The following is a 25486-nucleotide window of genomic DNA, read 5'->3' on the forward strand; positions in this document are numbered from 1 at the left end:
ATGTGTTGGTTGTAAATGCATGTATGCATGGGGTTGTGTTGATGTACTCAAAGATTACATCTCGATAGAAGCCAGGAACTGCGATGATCTTGTTGATGCTGTCTACTGTATATTCTATGACTACCACGTCTGTTGCCCAACTACACATATCCAACACCTCCTCTATCACGTCAACGGCCTCATGCCAATTTCCTCACCCTCCTCCTCCTCTTCTTCTTCTCCACCTATCAACCCCACTTCCTCATCCCCATCTCCACCTGCATCCCCGCGACGCCTCGCCTCCGCCTTCTCCCGCGGCTGCTCCTTATTCATAGCGACGTAGATTGCCGACCCGAGGATCAGCGAGGACCCGATGATGGAAAGCGTACCTGGTGTCGTGCCCCAGATGAGTTTGTCAAAGGTGAGGGCGAAGAGCATCTGCATGTACACCATATTTGTTGCACGGGAGGATTTTTCGTACTGGAGGCCTGCGGCTAGGAGGAATTGCTGGAAAAGAAAGGGGGTGGTGTGTTAGTGGGCGTAGTTCATATCAAATACGTTGTGCTGTTTGACGCACTATCTCCCATTGGCTAGTCGAGACAGCAAAAAAGGAAGAAGAGAAACCCAAGAAAAAGATCAACGTACCATGATGAAGCCACACAGACCCAGAAACACGAGATAACACCAATCCTTCAGCGAGCGGGGGAGCAAGAAGCCCACGCCTGGAAGACTGAGCATGGCAACGATACTAACGAGTGTACACCACACTGCAAAATAGTTGACCGAGATGAGCGGATGCGCCCTCTTGCCTATCCAGCGAATCGTCGTGTATGCCCCCGCAGCCCCAACAACACCGAGCATGGCTATGCCGACTGCGGTAGCGCGCTGCATGGGCGTCACGGCGTCGTAGTCTGCTGCAAGTCTGTCGGGTGGAACTGCAGTCGTGTTTGAGGGGGAGGTGGCGTCTTCGCTGGCGGAGGGTATGGGGTGGGAGATTGCGGTGAAGAAGGAGAAGGGGCGGGCGATGAGGATGACGCCGAAGAGGGAGATGTAGGCGGCGATTTGCTCCATGCGGGTAAAGGGTTCGGCGATGAGGTAGGAACATGCCCAGCAGGCGAGCGAGGGGGCCAGGAAGGTTATTACGGTTGCGTCTGCGAGGGGGAGGTAGAGGAGGGAGTCTGGGACGGGTTAGATTGGGGGGTGATTATGTAGCAGTGTAAAAATGTTCTGACGGAACCTCATTTGATTTTTGATTCTGTTCAAGGTGTTTATGTGCAGTGAAACAGTCACCATGGCGGCAGACTTACAGTACATCCCAAAGACACCAAAGAATCCAAGGAGACCTCGAGCGACAAGGAGCGAGCGTACTTCTCTCATGCCAAAGGGAAAGTGTTCCGTCTTTTTGTACCACATGTAGTATGAAGAGGCTATCGAGGTGATGCTCATTCGAGCAAAGAGAATCTGAAAGGGATGGTAGCCCTTGCCTATAGATATCGTTAGACATGAAGTGTTCTCCATCGGGCTGATCTTTTGCCCATACCATTATTTCCCTCCATCTCCAGCATACGCGCAGTAACATTCATCAGCGTCCCAAAGAACTGTGATATCAAAACAAGAGCCAGACCCTTGTTCGCTAGCCAAAACCCATGGACACTTTCTCTCCAGGTCCGCACCTTGGCCCGATGCTGCAAAGCCTGGAACCCCCCCTGTCTCAAAGGTTCGACATTCAAAGTCCTTGCATAGCGAATGTTATTCGAATCATCCATTGACAACACAGACGGGTCCGGGGAGGGCACTCGTATCGGCCCACGATGAACACTCAGCGCATTTTCGGGTTTCCCGCCACCGGGTTTAACAGCATCTTCTGCGATAAGGCCGTGCAACGTCGACTGCCGGTTGGCTTTGTCATCGTCTTTGATAGGGTCTGAAAGCGGCGACAAAGTCATCGCTGATCATGAACGTTCGGAACTGGGGAGGTGTCGTTGACTGAGACATGACGGACGGTAGGCGAACGAGAAGATGGACAGTGTTGAAGCGATGGCATGGTGGGCGCTACACATGCATCAGGAAGGCGGCAAATTCGAGGCTGGCGAGTCACACACACGCAACTATCAGCCTCTCCACTGCTCCATTGTTCTCCAGTGGTTCGCGAGCTTGGCGGTTGGATTACGGTCCCATAAGGCGCTTGATTCTTGGCCTTGCTGCCCACATCATAGAGGTAGCATTCAGAGGACATGAACTTCTCTTCCCCAGGGCTTCATTTCCTTCAATCTGAATTTGCATGTCTTGGGGTTGTGGTGGGCATAAAAAAGACAATAAAAAAAGTGATGACGTTTACTATGGGCAACCTGCGATACCGTTAACACCCCGCACTGCGCATCAAGCGAACAGTTGGCAGATTTTGGTAATGTTGGCCTCATCCCGAATTCTGTCCTATACTTGATAAAGCCTTCCGTTGTGCTTATCCGTGGTAGGTAGCTAGCCCTCGGATATCCTCCTGCCTTGGACTATGGAAATATCTGGGCATTCCGCCGGTTCGTTTGGAAATATGTAGCCGCACGTGAACATGTAGGTATGCTGAAGTGGCTTTACTTGCCAACTACACTGGTCATGGATGTGGGTTTGTAAAGAAACAGGGTGCGGTATCCCATGTTGTGCAGATACTCATCTTCGCGTTAGGAATACTACTATAGGCATTGCGGGGAGACCTCTATCTAATAACATCTTGTAGAAGCCACGTGTACATCTACTCCATAGAGTAGGTATACCTGAAGACTACCCAGCCGCTAACCATGTGTCTCGGTCGTATGGCTATGCACTGCGTACGCACTGTCGCCATGGCGCAATGCTACCTTGGGTAAGTCTCCCATAATGCATCGCCCTGGTGAGCAGAATTTTGGCAACCTCTGTACACAGTAGTTCTATCGAGTACAGTTCATGGTTCTCCATGTCTTTGGAGTTGCCGCAATACGAGACCGGGGTTTCCCAAGTCAGAGGTACCACTATGGATACAGCCGTGTGCCAGGCCCAAGGTTCAGGACTCACCGCTGGGCCCCACGTTATGGCGTGACAAGTTATGGAACCAGACGACTAGCTCTGACTACAAATGTAATGCCTCTTCTTTCAACTCCTCACACATGCCAATACTCGGTCGGTTTCTTCAACGTCATCACCGATGTGCCTACAGATACGATGACAGCACACTCTCGAGTCAGTCTTCACTGCCGACTCTCCCGCCTTCTGACACCGGTACATACCATCATACTTTGTTTGAAGGATTTGAAGCTTCAATAAGTCAGAGCACATGCATGCCAGATAAGATCGATATATCGATCAATAGTACATCGCGCTGGCTATCGCACGGAGGCTATCAGCATCTAAAGATCCGAGACATACCATCGGACTAGGGTGTTCCTATATACACCAGTTATATAGGTAGGTATAGGTACCATACCTAGTAGACAGACGAGCGATTTCTAATACGGGCCCCCATCGTCAGTGGAATAGCGTGAAAAGCCACTGATAGCAAGGGCAATTCGGCCTGTCAGTACTCGTGACCAATCCAGGACGACAGCGACAAGGCCAGTGTGCAGGGAGTGACAATATGTGCAGTCAACACTGCTCTATTTTGAGATTTGATACGAGACAGTTGAAACATGCAAGTCCTGCCATGGTAGGGGAGGATGCACGTCAAAGAGTCTTTTTTCTTGACGCGGTTACTACTCGGTGGAATTCCCCAAACCTCGAAGCGATTTTAGTTAATGGGCGTGGCCTACCGTAGTTCGTGCCGCCCTGACCTGTCCTGTGGTGATTTCGTCGCTTGTCTTGTCAGCCAAGAGCAGCCCCCATGTTCTCGAAGATGCGCCGAAAACCTTCAACGCAATGTTCCGTCTCACGAGGGAGGCATTCAGTGGAATGCAAGCGAAAGGGTTCAATGCCGCGTCCACATCGCACCGAAAACGGCAGATGAACGGCCGTGCCAAGTGTATGACACCGCATCAGTCAGCGTTCACAAATAAAGTTTCTGTACGAGCAATTGCATGTCAAAAGACTTGGCCTCCAGTCCAAGACCGATACCGTAGGGCCCGTTCCCCAGTCCATTCATGGTATGGGATCAGCAAGCGAGAAAGTCTGGCTCTCGGAAAAGACCAAGAATCAGGGACGACCCAGGACTTCGCTTCCCCGACTTGCACCTACGTACTGGGTTGTAGGGCTGACTGGCACATGGACGCCCACCACCATGTCAGACGAACGACGACTAGGGACGCAGTGCGTGCTCACGAGATCCAAGATGGACACTTGCTGCCATTCTCAGGCCTACCCACCCAGCAATGCTAGCCGTCGCTGACGCCCGTAGTCCGGAAAAGACGTCAAGACCGATGAGCCTTCAATCTTAATGAACAAAGTCTCGGGGAGATATCCTTTCCTCAAAACGCGGGATCTACAGGCTGGGCAAGGTAGGAAGCAGCTCACATGGCCCATCTTCACCCCGCCATCAAACCTTGTGAACAAGAAGCAGAGAGACAAGCATGCGCGGCAGAGCGAAAAGAGGGCGAAGACACGAAGACACCAACTCGACAGACTGGATGGATGATCAATCATCACGTCACTCCCCCCATGACTCGCCAGCCGCCCGCAACTCCACGTCTTGGGCCTCAGGCATCAACAACGTCTGGGGACCGTGGTTCCTCTCCCCCTCCCCCTCTTCCCCTGACTTTTGCCGAGTTTCACCACTACCGTAGGTATGTAATAACGCCGCAGGCCGCGGCCAGCATCGTTGCGAAAATCTCCCGCTACCTATATGCGCGAGCGGATAACGGCACGCCCGGTAAAGTACCGGCAAAAGGAGCCAAGAACAGGCGGATGGATGGGTTGCATGGATTGATTAAGCGCGCTCGTGGGTGTGTGGCCTAGACACGTAGGTAGGTACCTATGTACAAATTCCCACAAGAGGTAGACATACCCAAGCGCCGTGTGTGTGGTGTGGTGGTGCAGTTGCCAAGATCACGATACCGGTACCGTTCGATATCTTCTCCAGCCGATTTACCACCTGTACTACTAGTACAATATGTGTACCCTGATTTCCCACCCACCTGATACTGGTCAAAGTGGAGGCATAGTACGCTGTGTTAGTCTTTGGTCCCGCTCCGGCGGTCCTTCTGCCTTGTCCTCAGGTCTCCGGCGCCATTGCTCGACAACCTCGTCGCCGAAATTCCATCCATAGCACTATTAGCAAAGTAAATGACATTACCTAGGCTTGCATCAGCAATGGGGTGCTCTACATCCATGTCCACAAAAGAAGAAGAAAAGCCCCTCAGAATTGATCGTGATAGGGGAGGGCTGCGTCGGAGAGAAACGTCTATGTGCAGATCACTGAGATTGATCCTCGACTTTCCGCCGACTCGAATAGTTACTATACTGCACGCTCTATAGAGCGGGGTAAGACCATCGTGCAGGCAGGCACATGTGAAAGAGCATACTTGCGAGGGGAACCGACGGATGATTGAAATCCCACAAGTTCGTCCCCTTTTCTTTTTCTTTTCTTTTAGAGACGTGAGCAAAACAGAGTGTTTTTGGAAGTCCTCAAAATACCTTGATACTCTGTGATGGAAGCGTGGAAGCGTGCGTGGGTATGCTTGTTGGAGCAAACAGACATACAAGATGATTTGCTGACGGTGTACATTACAGTAAAGAAGATAAGGCTTACCATCGGCTCAGGGGTTCGGCAAAGTTCGCTGCAGATGCGGCATCTTTTGACGAGTCTCGATGCTGTGCCACGTCATTGCTACGCGTCAACGAGTTGCTGAAAGTAGACTGACAGCTACCACGATACACATGTCGTGAAAGTCGAAGTGAAGATTTGGGTAGGTCCAGCTATGCTGTACCACATCGCCTTTGACGACTCCACACTCTCAACTGAAACTGGACTGGATTGACCAGCTGCATAGACGTTAAGCCCCTGTCATGTGGGGAGACGTGTAACAGTAAGATCACGGAGAATAGCAGTGTGGGGCTGATCAACGTGATGTGTAGCTGGCTCAATCGGTCTGACATGAATGTGGCACAGCACGACCATCACGATATCTGTTACCTATAGTATCACACCGCCTATACGTCCGGTAGGCCCGCCCTTTGCATCTTGTCTCCCCATTCCGATGATTGCCTGCCAAGGCCCTTGTCCCGAATGTGCCCGCACCCATTCCTTGGAGTTATTCAACCAAGCCACCAGCCTCGATTGTTTCACCGAAAGACGGATGCGACGGCACTATTTCTCCGCTTCAGCCTGACCACTGAAACGCTGCTCATCGAAGTCTATCGTGCTATTGGTGGCTTTCATGTGCCTCTCCCACAACTCATCGGTTTGGCCGAGACTTGTCGTGCGACCATCGCCTGTATCACCCTGGACCACGGCGATCGAGGTACCACCAACACCTGTCAACGTGCATCGCTGTTCTGTGCTACCAAAACTGTCTGACGTCTTCACGTTCGCGGAAGGGTCGGAAGTATACCTCGCCATGCCTTTCTGCCAATTGTGGACGTTTGAGCCCGATAACCTTGGTACCGATGCTACAGCAGGGCGAGCATAGTAATAGTCAAAGGTCTTATAGTCATTGGGGAAAGCCAGATCGCTGAGCTGGTGGCTGATCTTCGCCCTATCGAAGCTTCCGTTAATAGTCACGTTTCCGTGAGCGGGAGCGTTGTATGAAGAGTTGATTTGCAGGGGATACGAGAAAGTTCTGACATAGCTTGAAGACGCTGTATCAGTTCCTTTGGTGCTTTGCTCTACGATTTGGTCGTTGCCTTTATTGCTGAGTGTGGCGGTGTTTGCGAAGACAAGATCTTGTTTCCAGTATACGGTCTCGGGACCAGCCAGGATATCCATCGTGGACTCAATATATATGTTGCGATTCACCTTAATCGAGTAGTCTAAGGAGCTAACTGTTCCATTTGCGCCATATTTTCTCGTTGATTGTAGTTTTATCGAGGGCTTAGGAGCTGAAATGATCGGAGGATTGCCAAATGCTGTAGAAGAATCGCTGTCCAGCCATAGAAAAATTTTGCCGGTCACTATCCAATTACTTCCGACAACAGCTTGTACCGTGGGATCACTGTAGCCATCGTCTTCAACGCCCAAGACAAGGATCTCGAACGAGTGATCTTCGCCATCACTTAACATGGGTATAAAGGGCGTAATGTCGATCTCATCCTCTTTGAGATCGAATGCGTCAATTCCTACAATGGGCCTCCAAAATCCGGGGACAACACCCCCAGTAAAAATGATGGGAAAAGGCCACACCACGCCTGCCAAGTGTCCATCGATGAGTACTTGGATTTCTCTGAACGCGGAGTGACCATAAAGCGTAGTTTCATTTCCAAAGGCATTGAGATCAGAAGTAAGGACATTGGCCCACCAGAACTCTTCTTCAGCTTGCCCACAGGCTGATACCGAAAATACTGCTTTCTTCATGTTTTGAGGGAGACTGAAAGTATTCCTTGCTCGTGTCTCAGGAATGATGAACGCGCTTGCGGCGCTGTCAGCGGATCGCCGAGCCGAAACAGGGACGATCAAATCAGCAGGGTGTATGTCGTCTTTGGCGGAGAAAAACGTTGCGGTAAGCGTGGTATCCCAAAGGCCAGTATAGTTTTGATTGACAGCGTTTCCCAGATCGAAAATTACTTTCTGTGGCGAGCTGAACAAGGAAAGATAAGCACTCATGTCTTTTACATAGGTCCAAATGATTCCATTCTTGGTAGGCTCTGCAGTTGATGTACGAAAAACCTCGGTGTCGCCGAGATACATCAGCGCGAGTCTATCGAATTGTCGTCCTGTAGACGTTACGGTGAAGTTAATGGTGATTCGATTGAACCCGCACGCAGGCGGACTGTACTCGCCTGCAATGGAATTAGCGAAGCTTTCCAACACATTGCCACGGATGGCATCATATTACTGCATCACACACTGCGTAAGACACACAAAATGCTGTGGGATGAAATCACTTGCCTACGAAGGGCTGTCCGTAAGATTGAGCAAAAGTGTGGATCATCAGCGTCTGCTGACATCCCCCAGCTGGGCTCAAAACTGGAGGTGCGACCTGCAGGCATTCTAAGGGAGACGAGTCGTTCGCATCCAAGCTCGACCAGGGATCCATGTGGCTATCAAAGTCTCTTTGAGCGATATGAGATGCGACGGTAGTATGAGCAAGCGGGATCAACATTAGCAAGATGGTCAGAAAATGTAAAGATGCTTTAGCAGCTGCCTCCGGTTCGGGGAATTGGCCCATCTTCATTGCTGTGAACCCGTCGACTGAGGCTTGACAAAAACTCGTTCGCTACTCAATGAATATATAACGTTTGCCCCTTTACGGCGGACCGACTAATGAAATGCTCTGTCGCGAAGAAACTCCGATGACTCCGTAATCAAAGGTATCGTGCGAGAAAGGCCGGAGAGGTTGCAGGTCGCTAAACGCCAAAATAGAAGACTCGCTAAATTAGGTATGTTTGCTGTCTGCAGCTCATCAGCACGTGCGAACGCAAAACAAAGTAGGAGCCATTGTGTACCTTGTGAACCCAAAAATAATTAACCCCGACGAGCAATGTGCTTATTGAGGGCCTTTGTGATTGTCCCAGAAGCGCATTGTAGCGGTTCTGACGATTTCGTTGTCACCAAAGCGTGTCCGGTAGTAGTTTATCAAGGCGAATTCGTCTGACGGGAGTATGTATGTGTGAGGTTGAGCGTTGAGTTTGGACCATACGTCGGCTAGTCGTCTTTCTAGGTATTGGGCGAGTCGTTGATCAACACCTCCTTCACTGTTCTGAGCAACATGGACGGCTTGAGCGAGGGAGAGGTAGCCATGGCCTGCTATATATTCGGTGTTTCCACCCATGTCGATGGATGCAGTGTAATTTGCGGGAATAAGGTGGCTGATCAGGAGAGGCAGGAGCAAAAGATGGAAGTAGTGTGGAAAGAGATAGGAAAGGCGAAGCTCTCTCGAGAATAGTTCGCAGGGAGAATGACGGCTAGTTCGGCAGGGTGCACGAGACCAGGAGTTAGGGTGGGCAGGTAGTATATATACAAAGTGCGCACGAATGGGCATGTGGGTAAGAGACCATATCCACGTGGAGGGACCGACTGATCCTGAGCAAGAACTCATGCGACTGTGTACGGTAGGGGAGCTTAGTCGAAAGCCTCAAACAGCTGGCTCCGGGAGTGTGCCGCTTTGGGCGCTGTCAAATTGTGAAGCGAAGGAATGGGTGTGACACCACAGCGCAGAGTCTCCTATCGACTACTGCGCGAGGCCAGAATCCTGGCTCGCCAGGGAGTCACAAACGGCGCCGAGCTCAAGCTTCACAGGGGAGGATGATAGACTCTAGATTTCAGCCGAGTTGCAAGGTAGGAAGCACGACGCTTCCGTTCTGAGCAAGCCCTGCCGATGTCCTTGGAACGTCAGAGCGTGGAAGTTTGATCGCTATCGCGGGCCAATCAGGGATTGACGCGGTCGTGAAAAAGTGCAATTAAGGCTGGGGAGATGGTGCTCTGAGCTCTCCTCCACTCGTCAACTCGTCACCCATAGTTCAAAGTTTGAGACTGGTGCCGTTACAGGGTTGTTGGAACGCCGAAAACTTTGTTTGCGCTGTGCAAACCTCCACCTGGCCCCGCCCAGGCGCCGAGCCGTGTGTTGAATATGGCTCTCGAATGCGTTAGTCAGATAGCACAGAGCTAGAGCGAGCCGTTTGATGGTAGATGGGCAGGTGTGCATATTCTGGTGCCACGCAGTCAAGAATTGCTGGGGACTTGATATGATCATTGTCGATGCTCCCGGGGTTCGGCAGTGGAACGTGTACCGGGGAAGGGAAGCGCAGCACGCGTTGCCGGGAAACAGACTTGCAGGCAACGGACCCAGGCGCTTGAGTCGAGAACCCCAAATGCGGTGGAGCTTGTGTGGAACCGTGTCAGGTCGAATCCGGCTAATGTGAGACGTTTGGATGATGTTGCTAACTGACTAGGTCTGTGGAAAATGGGTGTCTTTGACGCCCAGGTATCCCATGCAAGCTCTCATGATCAGACCCCGCCCCTGTATCCCAGAACCCGCGCACGAGGATGTAGCCAACCTAGCTGCTCATCATGCGTGTACGTATGCTATAGTAGGAATGACAGGTGCAAGATGCAGAGGATCATCGCTGACCTTGGGATGGGAGCACTCTGCAGAATTCTGTGACAGAGCGTCCTCCTATTCCACAAAACCGCGCCATCGGTACCGGTAAATTGGATCGCATACAGAGAGTTGGATCTGCACGGTCAAGGACAAAAGTACGCGCTGTGCCCCGTAGTTTAGAATTCACCTTATAGAATACAGGTCATACATACTGGCCCGAGAGTGGTACATGGAGCATCGGCATGCGATCGTCCAAGCACTGTGCAGGCGTCAAGAGCTTGGCCATGATGCTACATGGACAGCACCGAGTAGCACTCCAGCCCAAGCTTCCACCAGGGGCCTGAGGCTCGCGAGACGGCAGTTGCTCAGACACAGTCTGCCATCATGTACTGATCATATGTGGGTAGGCATAGTGTATGATTGATGTGCTGCAAGCGAATGGAAACACTGAGCATGTGCCGAGCATCATTGCATGCTAGCCACGTTCCGCCTTGCCATATGGCTTGTCCACCAGGGGTTGGTTGCCTGGCTATGCCTGTCTGTGTGCAACCTGCGACAAACCGACAATGTTACTGTGTACCTGGGAGCCCGCTTCGAGACTTTTCGAGGAAGCGCTTCCACTTAACGGTCGGCGGCAGCCTAACGCTTTCGTCGGTAATTTCCATGGACGTGCCTTCACATTCCGAGTTGAAGAATGTGGATGATCGTCACCTAGCACCACCAAGCCCCAGGCACATGCCACACACTACCTACCTATCGTGGGGCCACACTGCGTGCGAGCCCCAATCCCCCAGATCCCGTCGACAGCCGGAAATTGGCGTCCACTTGGGCAAAAGCAGTCGAGATATGCCTGACCATCGAAAGAAGGCCAGCTGCGTTTGGCCAAGCTTTTGGGTTCCTGGCAGGCCTTGGGCCATGAACGCAGCATTGCCATCAGATTGACCAGGGCAGGTACCGACTGTCGGTGAACTGCTGTCGATGCCTCAATCAAGCAAGCAAGCAAGCACCACAGCTCGCCCGTGCCATTCTCGTCCTGAACAAAGATTGTCCATGTTGGCGTAGGTACGGTAGGTACCTAACAAGCCGACAAGCGTGGTGAAGCCAGCAAACAGCCAGCAGGCCCACGCAATATGCGATTCACCATGGCAAGCCTGTTCCATGAGGATTGCCGAAGTTGAACCCAGGAAGGATCGGTGAGAGTAAGAACACGGGGAAGGTTTTCCAGATGGTTTGCAAACGTTGCGGTTGCGAAAAGCCAATTCTGTGGAAGGGTGGGAGAAGTAAAAAAAGTCATGGGGACCTCGGGAGTGGAATTTCATTCGGCCGAGCTGGACCCTGAGATTGTCGGCCTTGGCAATGATGGACATGGCACATCATTCAACACTTTGACGTCTAGGCACTTTCGAAAGACAACTCCAGACATAGAACAAGTCCTAGCTGTCCGAATTGCTCAAGACAAGCCGTCGTCCATCTGCACGTGAGCAATCATAGACCGGGTCTGGCCTATAATATAACGACGATTGCCAATGAAGACGCACCTTGCACGCCTCTATAGTCACCAGTTTCTCCTCGGGCCTGTCGCAGCAAAGTCGGCTTCCCGTCCCTCGACACCCTCGCTACGCAACTTCTTCACCTCGACGCAACTTTTGACTCGATCAAGAGTCCGACATCCGCGCCTCCCGCACATCGCTCTTCTACCCCTCCGCCTTCAGTGCTCCGCTCTCGCCCGCCGCTTCCGGTCCATACGATGGAAAAGCGACAAATCCAGGTCGAATCACGTCGACCCTACGCCACATCTAGGCAGCCCCGAACCAGCACTATCAATATCACAGCGTCTTAAGCAGCTATCCAAAGAGTACGGATGGACTGCGGTCGGCGTCTATCTTGGCCTGTCTGCCATTGACTTCCCTGTCTGCTTTCTGGCAGTCCAGCTGTTAGGCACAGAGAGGATTGGACACTACGAAGATTTAGTCAAGAATGCATTCTGGAGTGTTGTACGACTCGCATTTCCCAATGCAGGCAGAAAAACGCCAGAAGAAATCGCTGCCAAGGAGGCGGAGAAGGCCGCCGAGGCCAGTGCAAGAGAGGGCTACGTCAACGCTGACGGTGTCCTTGTGCGTCCGACCAACGCAGATGCTTGTAAGAAGTTGTCTTTTTCACATGTGTATAGCTGTCATGGTTAACACTATTCTAGCGATTTGGACCCAGCTCGGTCTGGCATACTTAGTACACAAGTCCTTGATCTTCATCCGAGTACCATTGACCGCGGCCGTCCTTCCCAAAGTCGTCAAGACACTCAGAGGATGGGGATACAACATTGGCAAGAAGAAGCCAAAGAAAACTGCCCCGTAACAACCCTCAAGTTGATTGCTCAAAGATAAATCAAGAGGACCCCTAGTTCCATCAAATCAAGGTGATGCTGAACAAACGGTCGTTGGATGACTATTCTGTAAGTTCCCAGGCTCACGGCACTGTACTAGTATATATACATGTAAGATATGAGTATGAACATTCTCTTCCTCGATTTGGCAGCAAGCCGATAAGTGTGTCTGCAGACTGCAAATGACTGGAGCCAGGAATATCAATACTCACTCCATCCTTGATGACCCTGCATCGATGGAATGGTATGCTTCATTGCCCACATCAAGATCGGTGTATCTCTAAAGACCGCTTGCACATGCTCTACGCCAGCCTGTAATCGGCTACATTGTGCCAAGCAGAGAACACCTCAATCCCTCCCCGCTGTGGCTTGGTACGGATCATCTGCTCTCGAGCAAGTCCCTGGTATGAATGATAGCATGGCCTGATACCTCACAATCGAATACATTCATCGTACATCATTGCAAGCATCGTACCATTCACGAACCATATTCCTCTTCCGGAATCCGCCACAGTGCACAGAGCTAAACCCTATTTCGATGTGGAGCCCAGACAGTGGCGCGACACATCTCAAGATCTGGACCATGCGCATAATACGATGTGCGAAACCTAATCTTGACCTCGATCAGCCTACGGCACGGCGGACCTGAACCTTGGGACACAGCAACCCAACACCTCGCGTTGTATACCTGCATAAACGCCACGAACACAAAGACAACCCATCACTGTGGAGATGGTGTCGCAAACCTTCTTCCACACAAGACGGCTCGTAGTCCTCCCGCTAAGAGGGCTTCTGGGACCTGTGTGAACACCGTTCGTGCACACCAACGGGCTGAGCTGTCTTGCCTCCACCGCATAGCTCTCGCTTGTACTTCCATCGTACATCGTCGCTTGTCCCTGAGCAGTCGGGCAATCTCGCCTCCCATTCTTGGCACATTTATGTTTGAAGTTACGCGGAAGAGACGATTAGTCAGGAACCAGCTAGGTAATCTATGTGAAGGTTTGAACGACGCAACGCTCAGCCCTAATGCCCCTTCACCAAACCGACGTCATCCTGTAGTCCCCGTAACTGAGACATACAACCCAGTCCAAGATCTTGCTCGACTTGATGTCTAACGCTAGAAACTGCCCGCGGTGATTGTGTGAACCTGAGACAGGAATGCAAAGTTTACTGCTTTGTATAGACATAGTTGCGGCTCGGATATCAGATTCTGGTTCTGGGGTTGATCAACCGAGACTACAAGCATCCAACATCTGCGCATCGAAGCTTGAGCGTATTGTGGCGTCCATGATACAGATGCAGGAAAAGAAAACACTCTCGCGTGTTTCGACCTCCGCTGATCCAAACTCGTAGATGCCCCACAGTAGGATCTTCACATACGACATACGGCTTTGCGCCCCGAAATGGGAGTACTCTCCACGGTACCATATTACCGAGAGGAGACGGTGCGGGGCGTTCCTCGGGTCGTGAAGCCATGAACGGCACTTGATCGGGCAACCAACTCTAATTCTTGCAATTACCGCGGATGTGCGCATCCTTGGTTTCGGAGTTGGTTGCGTAGCGCCGCCATTGGAGTAGTGTTCGTTTGGCTCCAGGTCTTCGGCGACTAACGTAACTCTGTATACTACGTACGATTGGCGCCTGGCACATACACGCCCACAGGACTACGCCACAATACCGCCCATGTATTCTTTACCCTATTCATTATCCATTCTCCTGCGTCTTACACGAGAAGTGAGCTGTTGTACCCACCATTCGTCTACACAGTAAGCCACACGTTCCCTACTAGCGTCGTGTCTAGTGCCTCGGTCTCCGTGCGACGAAACACTTGTTAGCAGTTTGTTAACTTGATCCTAGTACGATGACAAAGGAGCACTGTACGAGTCGTATAAAAACCTTCTTCACTAGTTTTGGACGGCGGGCATACTTATCGAGATTCGAGCATGCATTCCCTCCTTCGGTACCAGTAGCTGCTTATCGGTGCGAAGAGACCGAATAGACTTATAGTTTTGCAGATGCAGGTACTCTGTGGCTAGGTGGGAGGCTAGTGGTTAGACGAAACTGCTTGTCTGCCTACAGGGCTGTGGTTGCAATTTTGATACTCGAAGATCATCCATGTCTGGCAACCCTCGATAAGGGATGGTTTCCGAATGACAATCTGTGGTTTCTTGGGTGAAATAGTCTAATCCCTATGGTGGGTTTGACATTTGTAGGATGACATGTGAAATCGGGTTTCTTACATCTGACATTCGGTGTGATAATTCGACTAGCGGCGCAGTCACCGACGTCGCTATGCTTTTTGGGGAATTCTGGAGACCGTTCCGCAATTTTGATGACTTGACCATTCTGGAGATCCTTCCGACATGTCGATGACTTGACCGCCTTTTCTATTATGGTCGAATGAAGTAGGCTGATTGGCTTCATTCATCTTCTGCTTAGTGTTTATCCAGCATCTTCTAGCAGTTCCTTGTGCACCCGAACGGGAACGGCAATACCGCAGGACTTCTGTACCCTCCAGCTCCCACGCTCCTGACCCCGAATATCACGTTATCTTTGTGAATCGTTGCACTTGTCAGATTGTACCACTGCACATTGCCCACCTCAATCACACTCGTCCAATGCGGCTCAATCGTCTCACGATACACAATCTCATACCCCTCGGGCGGTAGTCCTACCGGCGCCTCCCACTTGAACTGACTAAAATTGTCGCTAGTAGTGACATTGCTACCGACATTTCGGGGAATATCAGGCGCATTGGCAAGACTCCACATTGTACTTGCAACGACCTTTGCAGCGCGCGTGTTGTACTCAAAGTCTAACCACTCCACCAAGTCGCCGTATTGCTTGCCAGCGCGCACAGTGACGTTCTGGTGCTGTTGCGTATAGTCTTCGTTGGGCTGGACGAAGCGTACACCGGTGTACCCGGCTTCGAGAAAAGGTCGGTGGTCACCTCCGCGAGAGTAGCGGTCGAGACGGTATACGAGACGGACTGTCATTTCGGTGAAGGCATTGGAGGCGACTTCATAGATGTGTCGGCCCAAGTTCCGCGCGGGGCTATCATTTTCGCCGCCAATGCTGACACGAGAGATGGCGGATGTGTCGTCCTCGGTCAGGGGAGTGCCCTGGCAGAACAGTCTGATGTTATTCGGGTCAGACGTACCATCTTCGGCCTTTGAACTTGCATGAGATTAGCACTAGAATCTGCAACCGAGAATAAATCTATTACGTACTTGCCTACCATGTCGAGGTTGATCATTCCAGCGACGTTGGCTGAATTGTTCTTGTAGGTTTGGGCCAGGTGCTCTGCACCGAGAAGGCCTTGCTCTTCCCCTGCAAAAGCGGTGAAGGCAATGGAGGCTTTGGGCCTGTACCTAGCAAAGATGCGTGCGAGTTCGAGAGAGACTGCGACGCCAGAAGCACTGGAAACCTGTAAGCATGCGTTTTGGATGCTATCACGGCGCTCTCAACCCACTCATCGACAGCGCCCGGAGCATCACCCTGATAGTCAATGGGATTACTGTTTCTGGAATCATAATGACCTCCTGTAACATAGAGCCGCTCTGGGTCCTCGCTTCCTTTCAGTGTAGCCACGACAGTCGTTATGTTGACGGGAAAGATGATACGCTCGTTGTCGCCAGGATATTTGATGAAACTATTCCAATCAACCGTCATCCTTCCTTCGCTCGCATCTGCTGCCTCTTGGAACTTTGCAGTCAGCCATGTTCTTGCTGCGCCAATGCCTCGTTCGGGGTCAGTCTGGCTAGACAGCGTGTGGCGCGTGCCAAAGGATGCGAGCTTCCGGATGGTGGCTTCGATGTTTGCCTGTGATATTTCCGAGATGATGGCTTGGAGATCTTCACCGGGGAGCTGTTGCTCCAGTGCTTTCCCGACTCTGGCCAATGGCCATTGTGCCGTGTCTGGAAAGGCGTGGGGATAATGTGTATGGATCGGCGAGGCAGTTGCAGATCGTAAGGGTGGAACTGCACAGAGTGCGAATGTGCAAAATGTTGGCAGCATCTTTGGTTCGCAGACCTCAGCTAGGAGTAGCAGGCTTCACACCTAGAGCAATCCTTCGCTTATATGATCCCATCCCCCCATTTCCGCTATCCCACTCTTCATCCTAGTTGTATATTTGCCGACTATCTTGCGAGGAAGCCGACGTCGGAAAGGATACCGGTATCGCTATCACTACGGTAAAAAATTGTTTACTGTAGAATGGTACACTAGGGGTTTACTATATAGGTGTAAACTAACCTTGTGTATACCTATAAATAGGTTTAAAGTAGTAGTTTACTTTTATTAAAGTAGTAGTTTACTTTATAGTAGGGGTTTAAATTAAGCATAAAAGTAGTTTTATTTCTATTATACGCTATAATACCTAACTAAGACTAAAAGGGGTAGAGAAGATTAGCTTTACGCTATACGTACATATGACATAATAATAAGTCATGATATTTTTACTAATAGGAGGTGGTGATAATAGAGGTGGTGATAGAGGTGGTGGTAGAGGTGGTGATAGAGGTGGTAGAGGTGGTGGTAGAGGTGGTGGTAGAGGTGGTGGTAGAGGTGGTGATAGAGGTGGTAGAGGTGGTGATAGAGGTGGTAGAGGTGGTGATAGAGGTGGTAGAGGTGGTGGAGGTGGTGAAGAAGATTAAAGAAAGGAGGGGTAAAATACTTAGATAGTTAGTAGGAAACTAGTTATTACTACGTAATACTAGTAGATTAATAGAAGTAGAAGTAAAAGTAGAATACATAGTATAGTAAACCCTATTTAGGTTTACTTCTTCTACCTAAACTACTTCTTAGTCTACTCTAGATAAATATAGCTACTGTAAACCGGTTTTGTACCGTAGTGTATTGCAATGAAATGCAGTCGCGGTATCATGCCCCGCTGAAGTTACTGCAAATCTGTATCGCAAGAGGAAGCTCGAAACCTGGGACCAAGACGCCAAAGATTGTGAGGTGCATGAATCGTCATGCTTGCTGCATGGCTCGCTTGGCGATGTTCCGATGCGCGGGGTTGCATCGTTACTATACTATCGAACCTCCTTGGAGTGAAGTGATGTCGAGATGTACGAATACCTCAGTATTGAAGGTAAACTGTCTGTTCCGTGTTTTTCATTCTAGAGTTCAATCTCCGCTTCCATAAACGAACATGTATTTTCATTGGTTCAATTCCACTGTAGACTTTATAGGATTTTGGTAGCCGGAGTTCTTCTATCGGTTATTGCAAGCGAAATACCGGAATCTATTGGTTTATTAATAAGTTCGACAAAAGCTCAAGGAAGTCCTTCATTACTAGGCCGGCCTATGATTAGTAAGATTACCTCGAACCCACCCATTAATCTCTCAATGATGTGCGCCGGAACTGGGTACGTGCGATGCTGGGCTGCCACTATGCGATGATATGGGATCAAAGTCAATGGCAGATTTGAATCTTTCCTTTTTGTCAATAAAAATTGTATAGACTTGTTCAATTATTACAGATATCCTAATTATAGCAACAGTCGCATTATTCCGGTCCTGGTGTAGTGTCAAAGATCTAAGGAGATGCCTCAAGCATTGGGAGTTGTACTGTTAGCTGTGTACCTATCAATCTTCCATCACAAACAATCAGGCCTTGAGCTCTGCTTGAACGGCAAGTAGTGACGTAGGTAGACTTGTGTAGTAGCCCTGGGCCTAGCTAATTGTATTGTTCCACTTTCCATCCACTCCTAAAGAAGGTGTGTAGGGCGCTAGCATCTGCTCATTTTTAGCCATTAGAAGGCTCAGCTGAGAAACTGTCAAGTGTACACAAAAGAATTGTTGCTTCACCCCATATCTACATGAAAACCACATCATCATGACTTCTATATCCCTTAGCGCCAACTCTAGTGTCCTAGAGTAGACGTTTGCAATCTAATGCATGGATCCGGCAACGAATAAATTGTGCCCCGCTCCGTCAGACCATGCCCCTCTACCCCACCATCTCGAAACAACGAGATTGCCGCAAAAGAGCCTTCACATAAGGACTGCACTGCTGATATGTACGCTGACCAAGTATATAACCTTCTAATTTGCCGATTTCTGCATCGAAAGTCAAATCCACGACGCAAAACCGCGTCCGATCTTAACGATCCTCCGTGGCGCAATTGGCTAGCGCGTTCGACTGTTACCCCTGGCAAATCGAGAGGTTGGAAGTTCGAGCCTTCCCGGGGGAGTTTCCCTACTTTCTTTTTGTTGCTTGACTAGATCAAGCCATGTCCACCATTCACTTCCAAGGACGGGATGGCTTGTGTTGTAATTGTGTTGTAACTGGCTCACGGCATTATGGCCGGCCCTGGTATTCTTTTGCTGTCGTGATTGGCACGATATAACATGCTTATCAGTACTCTACTGTTAGCTACTGTGTTTTTGCCTCGTCATCCACAAACTCAACAACATCCTAGTAGGTGACAATCTGTGCTCTTCAAAGTCCCCCTCACAAGCCCAAGCCCATGAATCGTTGGCCTTCAAACGATGCTGCAACACCTGAAGGAAAGCCTAGTCCTCATGTTATGCGTACTTATCTCTTCATCCGTCTCTGCGTCCAAGGGAGGAGCTGCTCTACTGTCCCACCGCTTGGAAGACGGTACGAGGAGCTATCGAAGACAGTATTTGTCGACTGTAAGACTATTCCAAACCAGGACAGTTCAGTTCCATTTGATTACGATGCGGGTTGGTTGCTAGACTGGCGGTATGTGACAGCAGTATGCAAACGCCCGGCTATCACGCGAGGAGTTGTATGAACGCAATGAGACCCGAGTAGCCACAAAAAGAGGCAGCCAGGTCAATTCAACGCTCACGGTGTCGTTCTTGGAACATTCTTAGAGGGCTTATGTCGAAGTTGGAAACGGTTCGAATAAGCGTGACAAATTGGTTCCTGACGTGAATATGGATCGTATTTACATCGATTCAATGGGCATGTAACCGGTCGTAAGACGCATGGAACAGATGCGTGGCTTCTCGCTGCTACTGATGCTACCTGCTGTGAACGATGGGACGGAGATCGCAGGAACAATCTTGGAAGAAAATTCGCGAGAGGAGATGCGCGCGCACACGTGTTGCGCTAGTCAACCATCCCTGGTGGTCCCCGCTTCTGCCGCTAACCCACTTTCGTCCACATCCTCAACTTGTGTGCCTGCCTACCTTCCTTCATCCAAGCATGCTCAATCCCTCCCCCCCATCCCAATCTACGCCCGAACGAAACAAACACTAAAACCCCAATCCTACAAATCATCCCATCACCTACCCATTGACAGATATCCCCCGAGCAAGAACATTATATATATATATATATATATATATATATACATGACAATCCGACAATGAACCTCCCCACCCTAACCACATCCCCCCAAACCTCACACACCCACACCACCACCATGCCCCGCCCCTCCCTCCGCATCCTCCGCCTACCCACCACGCGCGCCCGCCGAAAACGCCTCGCAACCATGCTCCTCGCCCTCCTCACACTCCTCACCTTCCTCACACCCTTCTACATCATCTACAAGCCACCACACCTACTCATCCGCTACTTTGCCCACCGCTGGCCCGACGTCCTCTGGCACGTATCACTCCCGCCACGACCAGCAGCCTCCTCACCCGCGCGAAAGCAAAAAATCGTCGCTCTAACCATAGACGACGCGCCCTCGGAGTTTACCCTGGAAATAGCAAACGTACTGCGCGAACACGACGCCAGGGCCACGTTTTTCGTCATCGGGGCACAAGTGGCTGGTCGCGAGCAGGTGCTGCCCGAGCTTGTGGGACGGGGCATGGAATTGGGGAATCATGCCATGCGGGACGAGCCGTCGAGGGGGTTGGGGCCGGAGAATCTGGCGGCACAGATTAGCAGCGTAGACCGCTTGATCAACAGCACGTATGAGGCGGTTGGCGTGTCGAGGCCGCCGCGGTATTTTCGCCCGGGGAGTGGGTTTTTCAGCACGTGGATGAGGGAGGTGGTGGCGGGCATGGGGTACAGGATGGTGTTGGGCGGTGTGTATCCGCATGATCCGCAGATAGGGTATGCGTGGCTGAATGCGAGGCATGTGTTGAGTATGGTGAGGAGTGGGAGTATTATTATTTGTCATGATCGCCGGAGCTGGACGGCGCCGATGTTGAGGAAGGTTTTGCCCGAGTTGAAGAGGAGGGGGTATGTTGTTACGACGGTGTCTGGCTTGTTAGAAGCTGCTTCACAGGAATCAAGTGGTTGATTGCACGTGCCAAGTTCCACTGAATATCTGGCTTCAGCATGATGCCGTCTGTCATTGAGATCTATAGTATATGACATCGAGGCCAAAGTACCGTGACCACTTCTACAAAGCCTTCCTCAGCGCGCTCTTAAACGGAATAATCTGTATCTTCTCGAGATCCCACACCCCCTCGTCGACATAAACATCCTTCTTAACCCTCTCGATGACTTCCTCCTTTGTCTTTGCACCAATCAACATGGCACTACCCTTCATCTTGGGCGGATCAGTGGACCCAGGTTCGATAGGCTCCTCGAGCATAGCGCCTACAACAAATCCACGTCAGCCCATCTCCAACACTCCCATAAACTTTGCATTGCATTTCAGGAAGAATCTGGAATAATGCACCAGGTACATATCCAAAGCAGAACCCCTCCAACAAAGACCTGCAAAGTGACGAGTAAACAAAAATATACAAACATACCACCCCACAACCACAAATCCTCCCTATCCTTCTTCAACCCCTCCAAATGCTTCGGCCGCGCCGCAAGCCGCTTGTTCAGCGCACCAACATGATCCGGGATGATAACGAGCCATTCCTGCAGCGGAGCAGATCCAGTCGCCATGGTGCGGTATACGTCGAATATGAAAGGCGAAGTGCGTTGCGTCGTGCGTAGGCGTAGGATGGACGATGGAAAGCGTGTACGGAAGAGGAGGAAGCGCGGGAGGAGCATATATATATATATATATATATATATATATGTATCGCTATATATATACACACAAAACTAGCGTGTGTGTCTGGATTACGGCCGGAGGTGGGGTCGTGTGGAGGGGAGAATTGGAGGCGGGACGGGCGTTGGGGGAGCGGGAGAGGTGTGGTGTGGGTGCAGCGGGTAAAGAGGGTTCTTGGGGATTGGGTCTTGGGATGCAATTGGAGAGAGCTGAGGTCCAAAGACGGGCTCGGTAAGGGCTAGGGGGAATCTTGCAACTGTGAAGGCGTGTATGTACTCTGGTGTAGGGCGCATGTGGGGAAGCAGTGTTCGCAAGGGACCATCGGAATTGAGCCGCGGTTACTTGGACGGAGCATTGATTGCACCAATCAGGTTTGGACTGCAAAGGGTACATACGGTACATGCATCGACAGTAGGACAAGTACGACACGGGGTACCCCAGATGATTCCTCAGATCAAAGTATGAGCGGGCGGGTATCGTCAAAGGTACATCAATTCGATAGTTCATATTATGACTGCGGTTGTGCGTATCCAAATCCCTGAACATGTGCGTCCTAACTCATCAACTCATGCCTCCGTGTCGCGATTCCAACAGCTATCCAGAGCACAAAACCCATCATAAACGCCGGCTCCTATTCCCAGAGCCCGTGAACCGATAACAATAACTAAACGATAGTTGAGAATCGTTTTGCCAATGTACAGTGTTGCTGACAAGGCACCTAACCGCTGCACATGACGCACGATTCTGGGTCCTCTATCGAGCAAGCCAGGACAGCATCAGCGTAGATATCACCGTCCCGTGTGGCGCTATCACCATCTGCATCCTCATCTTGTTTGGCCTTTGCAGCGACCTCGTCGTCTGGCTTGCTGGCAGCATCAGCTGCGAGCACCTTTGGGCTCTCGGCCTCCTCTGCGTCAGCCTTGAATGGCTTCGACGCGAGAGCATTCTCGACGTGTGCGCCCTTGCTCACCTCGGCAGTCGGAGGGGGTGTGGCAACTGGTGTTGGCACATCGGCAGCACCGTTCGGTGCCTTGGTCGCATACATTGGCCGTGGTGCCGAAGATGGTGTTTGCGAGGCAGTAACGGGAGAGTTTTGGAAACCAGGTTGCTTGCGGACCTTTGGTAGAGCACGGGCAACGTTGGTGTCTGCGACCTGGAGAGCCTCTTGGTCGACAGTAAACTGAATGGGTGCGGATGCAGCCATGGTGCGCAGGTAGTACATGCCAGTCTTGAGGCCAAGCTTCCATCCAGCGAAGTGCATAGAGGTGATCTTACCCATGGTCGGCTCCTTCATGTGAATGTTGAGGGACTGGGACTGGTCGATGAAGGCACCGCGGTCGGCTGCCATTTGAATAATGGTTCGCTGAGAGATCTCCCAGACGGTCTTGTATAATGTCTTGGTCTCCTCGGGGATATTAGGGATCCTGGCAATGGAACCACCTTCGGCGATTATGCGGTTCTTCATATTCTCAGACCACAGACCCATGTCGACAAGATCCTTGAGCAACCATGGGTTCACGACCTGGAACTCACCAGCAAGCACACGGCGAGAGTAGATGTTGGATGTGTATGGCTCGAAGCACTCATTGTTGCCGAGAATCTGGGAAGTGGATGCTGTAGGCATGGGTGCAATCAGAAGTGAGTTGCGAACACCGTATTGAGCAATCTTCTCCTTCAGAGCAGCCCAGTCCCAAAGGTCCGTGGGAGTGACATTCCACATGTCGTACTGGAGGATACCTTGAGAGACTGGCGAGCCCGCATATGTTTCGTATGGACCAAGCTCCTTTGCAATATCACACGATGAAGTGAGGGCAGCGTGGTAAATGGTCTCAAATATCTGAATATTGAGCTTCTTGGCCTCAGGTGATTCGAATGGCAGACGGAGGGCAAGGAATGCATCGGCGAGACCTTGGACACCCATACCGATGGGACGATGGCGGAAGTTGCTGCGACGTGCCTCCTCAACCGGGTAGTGGTTCACTTCAATGATCTTGTTCAGGTTGCGGGTGACCACCTGAGTGACTTCGTGGAGCTTCTTGAAATCGAACTCGCCACGCTTGTAGTCGACGAATGATGGGAGCGCTAACGAGGCCAAGTTGCACACGGCGACCTCATCAGGAGCGGTGTATTCGATAATTTCAGTACACAAGTTGGAGCTGCGGATGGTTCCCAGGTTCTTCTGGTTGCTCTTGCGGTTGCATGCATCCTTGTAGAGCATGAAGGGGTTACCAGTTTCAGTCTGAGCCTCGAGAATGGCGTACCAGAGCTTCTGCGCGCGGACGGTCTCGCGACCCTTGCCCTTCTTTTCATAGCTTTCATAGAGTGCCTCAAACTCATCCCCATAGACATCAGCGAGGCCTGGGCATTCATTGGGGCACATGAGTGTCCATTCGCCGTTCTCTTGGACGCGCTTCATGAATAGATCTGGGATCCATAGTGCGTAAAAGAGATCGCGGGCGCGAACTTCTTCCTTGCCGTGGTTTTTGCGGAGATCCAAGAATCCAAAGACATCGGCGTGCCAGGGCTCAAGGTAAATAGCAAAAGCACCAGGACGCTTATTGCCACCCTGATCGACGTAGCGAGCCGTGTTGTTGTAGACCCGTAGCATAGGAATCAAACCATTCGAAGTACCGTTTGTGCCACCAATGTATGAACCAGTAGCACGAATGCGGTGCACATTGAGACCAATGCCGCCAGCAGTCTTGGAGATCAATGCACACGTCTTGAGGGTGTCGTAGATACCATCGATACTGTCCTCCTTCATGTCGATGAGGAAGCAGGATGACATTTGGGGAGATGGAGTGCCTGCGTTGAACAGTGTCGGCGAGGCGTGTGTAAAGTACTTTTGCGACATGTAGTCGTATGTCTCAATCGCCTTTTCGATATCCTCCCCGTGGATGCCAACCGCAACACGCATGATCATGTGTTGTGGGCGTTCGGCAACCTTGCCATTGATGCGGAGGAGGTAGGAGCGCTCCAGAGTCTTGAATCCAAAGAATTGGTAGTTGAAGTCACGGTCGTAAACGACGGCCGAGTTGAGCTCGTCGGCGTGAGCCATGACGATCTTGTAGACCTTATCCGAGATCATGGGCTGGCTCTTGCCATTCTTGGGATTGACATAGCTGTACAAGTCGTGCACAACAGCAGAGAATTGCTTCTTGGTCTGCTTGTGCAAATTTGACACGGCTATACGGGCGGCGAGGATGGCGTAGTCTGGATGTGTGGTGGTCATGTATGCAGCGGTTTCAGCGGCCTAGTGAGAATTAGCAAGTGAAGGGGTATGGGATGCGTAGATGACGTACCAAGTCATCAAGTTGGATCGTGGTCACGCCCTGGTATACACCAGAGATGACCTTCATTGTGATGGCAGCGGGATCGACATGATCAGGGTCAAGTCCGTAACACAACCTCGATACTCGTGCGGTGATCTTGTCGAATTGCACGCGTTCCTTGCGTCCATCTAGACGTGCCATTAGCCTTGCCAACGACATGCAAGATGCACTACAGGGATCACTGTAGCCATATATGCAGGTGGAATGAGTGCTTACCACGCTTGAAGACAAACATATTGGATCAGAAGGGACTGTAGAAAGGTATCTTCTGGGTATAGGGAGGGTGAGAGAGAGAAAGAGAGAGTGTATGTGTGTGTGTCGTAGAAGAGCAGGGAGGGGTTTGCTCGTTGAAGTAGCAACGACGCGTTAGAAAACACTAAGACGCGCCTTGACGCGTGCGCGTGGTGGCATGTCATATGACCATGGGTTTAGCGTCAGGCAACTTGGGCTTTACTCTGAGTGGTTAGAATATCCCTGTAGGTTCAAGTCCACGTCACAGCGGCAAATTTTTATAGTTATATAAACTAGCCTATAGTTAAGTATAAATTAGGGTAATTTAAGCAAGTAAACGTAGTTTTTATTACTATCTTTTTTAAATATGTTCTAAACCTATTCTTAATAATATATAGGTGTTCCTAAATACTATACTAGAGTTTAGTATAGCAGTACTAGATAATATATCTAAACTAGATAGTAATA

General features: G+C 50.8%; 15 protein-coding genes across 15 annotated transcripts; 8 read left to right on the forward strand and 7 right to left on the reverse strand.

Moving 5' to 3' along the window:
• Positions 1 to 71: 71 nt before the first annotated feature.
• Positions 72 to 2705, reverse strand: IAQ61_000444 (uncharacterized protein). The gene is made up of 4 exons (XM_003835580.2): positions 1520 to 2705; positions 1287 to 1463; positions 625 to 1157; positions 72 to 486 (listed from the first exon to the last, which is right to left on the reverse strand). The coding sequence occupies exons 1-4, from the start codon at positions 1923 to 1925 to the stop codon at positions 166 to 168; spliced, it is 1437 nt and encodes a 478-aa protein (XP_003835628.2). The 5' UTR covers positions 1926 to 2705; the 3' UTR covers positions 72 to 165.
• A 36-nt stretch (positions 2706 to 2741) lies between these two features.
• On the forward strand, positions 2742 to 3386 carry IAQ61_000445 (uncharacterized protein; the record flags this gene model as incomplete). The annotated part of the gene is made up of 3 exons (XM_066094676.1): positions 2742 to 2836; positions 2899 to 3189; positions 3363 to 3386. The coding sequence occupies exons 1-3, from the start codon at positions 2825 to 2827 to the stop codon at positions 3384 to 3386; spliced, it is 327 nt and encodes a 108-aa protein (XP_065955529.1). The 5' UTR covers positions 2742 to 2824.
• A 989-nt stretch (positions 3387 to 4375) lies between these two features.
• On the forward strand, positions 4376 to 4573 carry IAQ61_000446 (uncharacterized protein; the record flags this gene model as incomplete). Its single annotated transcript, XM_066094677.1, has 1 exon — positions 4376 to 4573. The coding sequence occupies one exon, from the start codon at positions 4376 to 4378 to the stop codon at positions 4571 to 4573; it is 198 nt and encodes a 65-aa protein (XP_065955530.1).
• Positions 4574 to 6244: 1671 nt separating this feature from the next.
• Positions 6245 to 8261, reverse strand: IAQ61_000447 (uncharacterized protein; the record flags this gene model as incomplete). Its single annotated transcript, XM_003835584.2, has 2 exons — positions 6245 to 7867; positions 7986 to 8261. The coding sequence occupies 2 exons, from the start codon at positions 8259 to 8261 to the stop codon at positions 6245 to 6247; spliced, it is 1899 nt and encodes a 632-aa protein (XP_003835632.2).
• Positions 8262 to 8579: 318 nt separating this feature from the next.
• IAQ61_000448 (uncharacterized protein) lies at positions 8580 to 8864 on the reverse strand (the record flags this gene model as incomplete). Its single annotated transcript, XM_003835585.2, has 1 exon — positions 8580 to 8864. One exon carries the CDS (start codon positions 8862 to 8864, stop codon positions 8580 to 8582), a length of 285 nt encoding a protein of 94 aa, XP_003835633.2.
• Positions 8865 to 10102: 1238 nt separating this feature from the next.
• Positions 10103 to 10526, forward strand: IAQ61_000449 (uncharacterized protein; the record flags this gene model as incomplete). Its single annotated transcript, XM_066094678.1, has 4 exons — positions 10103 to 10108; positions 10187 to 10288; positions 10335 to 10358; positions 10446 to 10526. 4 exons carry the CDS (start codon positions 10103 to 10105, stop codon positions 10524 to 10526), a joined length of 213 nt encoding a protein of 70 aa, XP_065955531.1.
• A 270-nt stretch (positions 10527 to 10796) lies between these two features.
• On the forward strand, positions 10797 to 11075 carry IAQ61_000450 (uncharacterized protein; the record flags this gene model as incomplete). Its single annotated transcript, XM_066094679.1, has 1 exon — positions 10797 to 11075. The coding sequence occupies one exon, from the start codon at positions 10797 to 10799 to the stop codon at positions 11073 to 11075; it is 279 nt and encodes a 92-aa protein (XP_065955532.1).
• A 584-nt stretch (positions 11076 to 11659) lies between these two features.
• On the forward strand, positions 11660 to 12485 carry IAQ61_000451 (uncharacterized protein; the record flags this gene model as incomplete). Its single annotated transcript, XM_003835589.1, has 2 exons — positions 11660 to 12272; positions 12328 to 12485. 2 exons carry the CDS (start codon positions 11660 to 11662, stop codon positions 12483 to 12485), a joined length of 771 nt encoding a protein of 256 aa, XP_003835637.1.
• Positions 12486 to 13142: 657 nt separating this feature from the next.
• IAQ61_000452 (uncharacterized protein) lies at positions 13143 to 13866 on the forward strand (the record flags this gene model as incomplete). The annotated part of the gene is made up of 2 exons (XM_003835590.2): positions 13143 to 13497; positions 13697 to 13866. Coding segments are annotated over 2 exons (525 nt in total), but the record flags the coding sequence as incomplete, so codon positions are not given.
• A 330-nt stretch (positions 13867 to 14196) lies between these two features.
• Positions 14197 to 14512, forward strand: IAQ61_000453 (uncharacterized protein; the record flags this gene model as incomplete). The annotated part of the gene is made up of 2 exons (XM_066094680.1): positions 14197 to 14279; positions 14371 to 14512. The coding sequence occupies 2 exons, from the start codon at positions 14197 to 14199 to the stop codon at positions 14510 to 14512; spliced, it is 225 nt and encodes a 74-aa protein (XP_065955533.1).
• Positions 14513 to 14622: 110 nt separating this feature from the next.
• Positions 14623 to 14937, reverse strand: IAQ61_000454 (uncharacterized protein; the record flags this gene model as incomplete). The annotated part of the gene is made up of 1 exon (XM_066094681.1): positions 14623 to 14937. The coding sequence occupies one exon, from the start codon at positions 14935 to 14937 to the stop codon at positions 14623 to 14625; it is 315 nt and encodes a 104-aa protein (XP_065955534.1).
• A 32-nt stretch (positions 14938 to 14969) lies between these two features.
• IAQ61_000455 (uncharacterized protein) lies at positions 14970 to 16564 on the reverse strand (the record flags this gene model as incomplete). Its single annotated transcript, XM_003835591.2, has 3 exons — positions 15986 to 16564; positions 15744 to 15932; positions 14970 to 15690 (listed from the first exon to the last, which is right to left on the reverse strand). Exons 1-3 carry the CDS (start codon positions 16528 to 16530, stop codon positions 14970 to 14972), a joined length of 1455 nt encoding a protein of 484 aa, XP_003835639.2. The 5' UTR covers positions 16531 to 16564.
• A 3352-nt stretch (positions 16565 to 19916) lies between these two features.
• IAQ61_000457 (uncharacterized protein) lies at positions 19917 to 20744 on the forward strand (the record flags this gene model as incomplete). The annotated part of the gene is made up of 1 exon (XM_003835593.2): positions 19917 to 20744. One exon carries the CDS (start codon positions 19917 to 19919, stop codon positions 20742 to 20744), a length of 828 nt encoding a protein of 275 aa, XP_003835641.2.
• A 102-nt stretch (positions 20745 to 20846) lies between these two features.
• Positions 20847 to 21454, reverse strand: IAQ61_000458 (uncharacterized protein; the record flags this gene model as incomplete). Its single annotated transcript, XM_003835594.2, has 2 exons — positions 20847 to 21046; positions 21205 to 21454. 2 exons carry the CDS (start codon positions 21452 to 21454, stop codon positions 20847 to 20849), a joined length of 450 nt encoding a protein of 149 aa, XP_003835642.2.
• A 524-nt stretch (positions 21455 to 21978) lies between these two features.
• On the reverse strand, positions 21979 to 25129 carry RNR1 (ribonucleotide-diphosphate reductase subunit rnr1). The gene is made up of 3 exons (XM_003835595.2): positions 25004 to 25129; positions 24758 to 24915; positions 21979 to 24708 (listed from the first exon to the last, which is right to left on the reverse strand). Exons 1-3 carry the CDS (start codon positions 25020 to 25022, stop codon positions 22174 to 22176), a joined length of 2712 nt encoding a protein of 903 aa, XP_003835643.1. The 5' UTR covers positions 25023 to 25129; the 3' UTR covers positions 21979 to 22173.
• Between the last annotated feature and the right edge of the window lie 357 nt (positions 25130 to 25486).

This window comes from Plenodomus lingam (genome assembly GCF_022343315.1).
Source record: "Plenodomus lingam strain CAN1 chromosome Unknown contig_1, whole genome shotgun sequence".
NCBI lineage: Eukaryota > Fungi > Ascomycota > Dothideomycetes > Pleosporales > Leptosphaeriaceae > Plenodomus > Plenodomus lingam.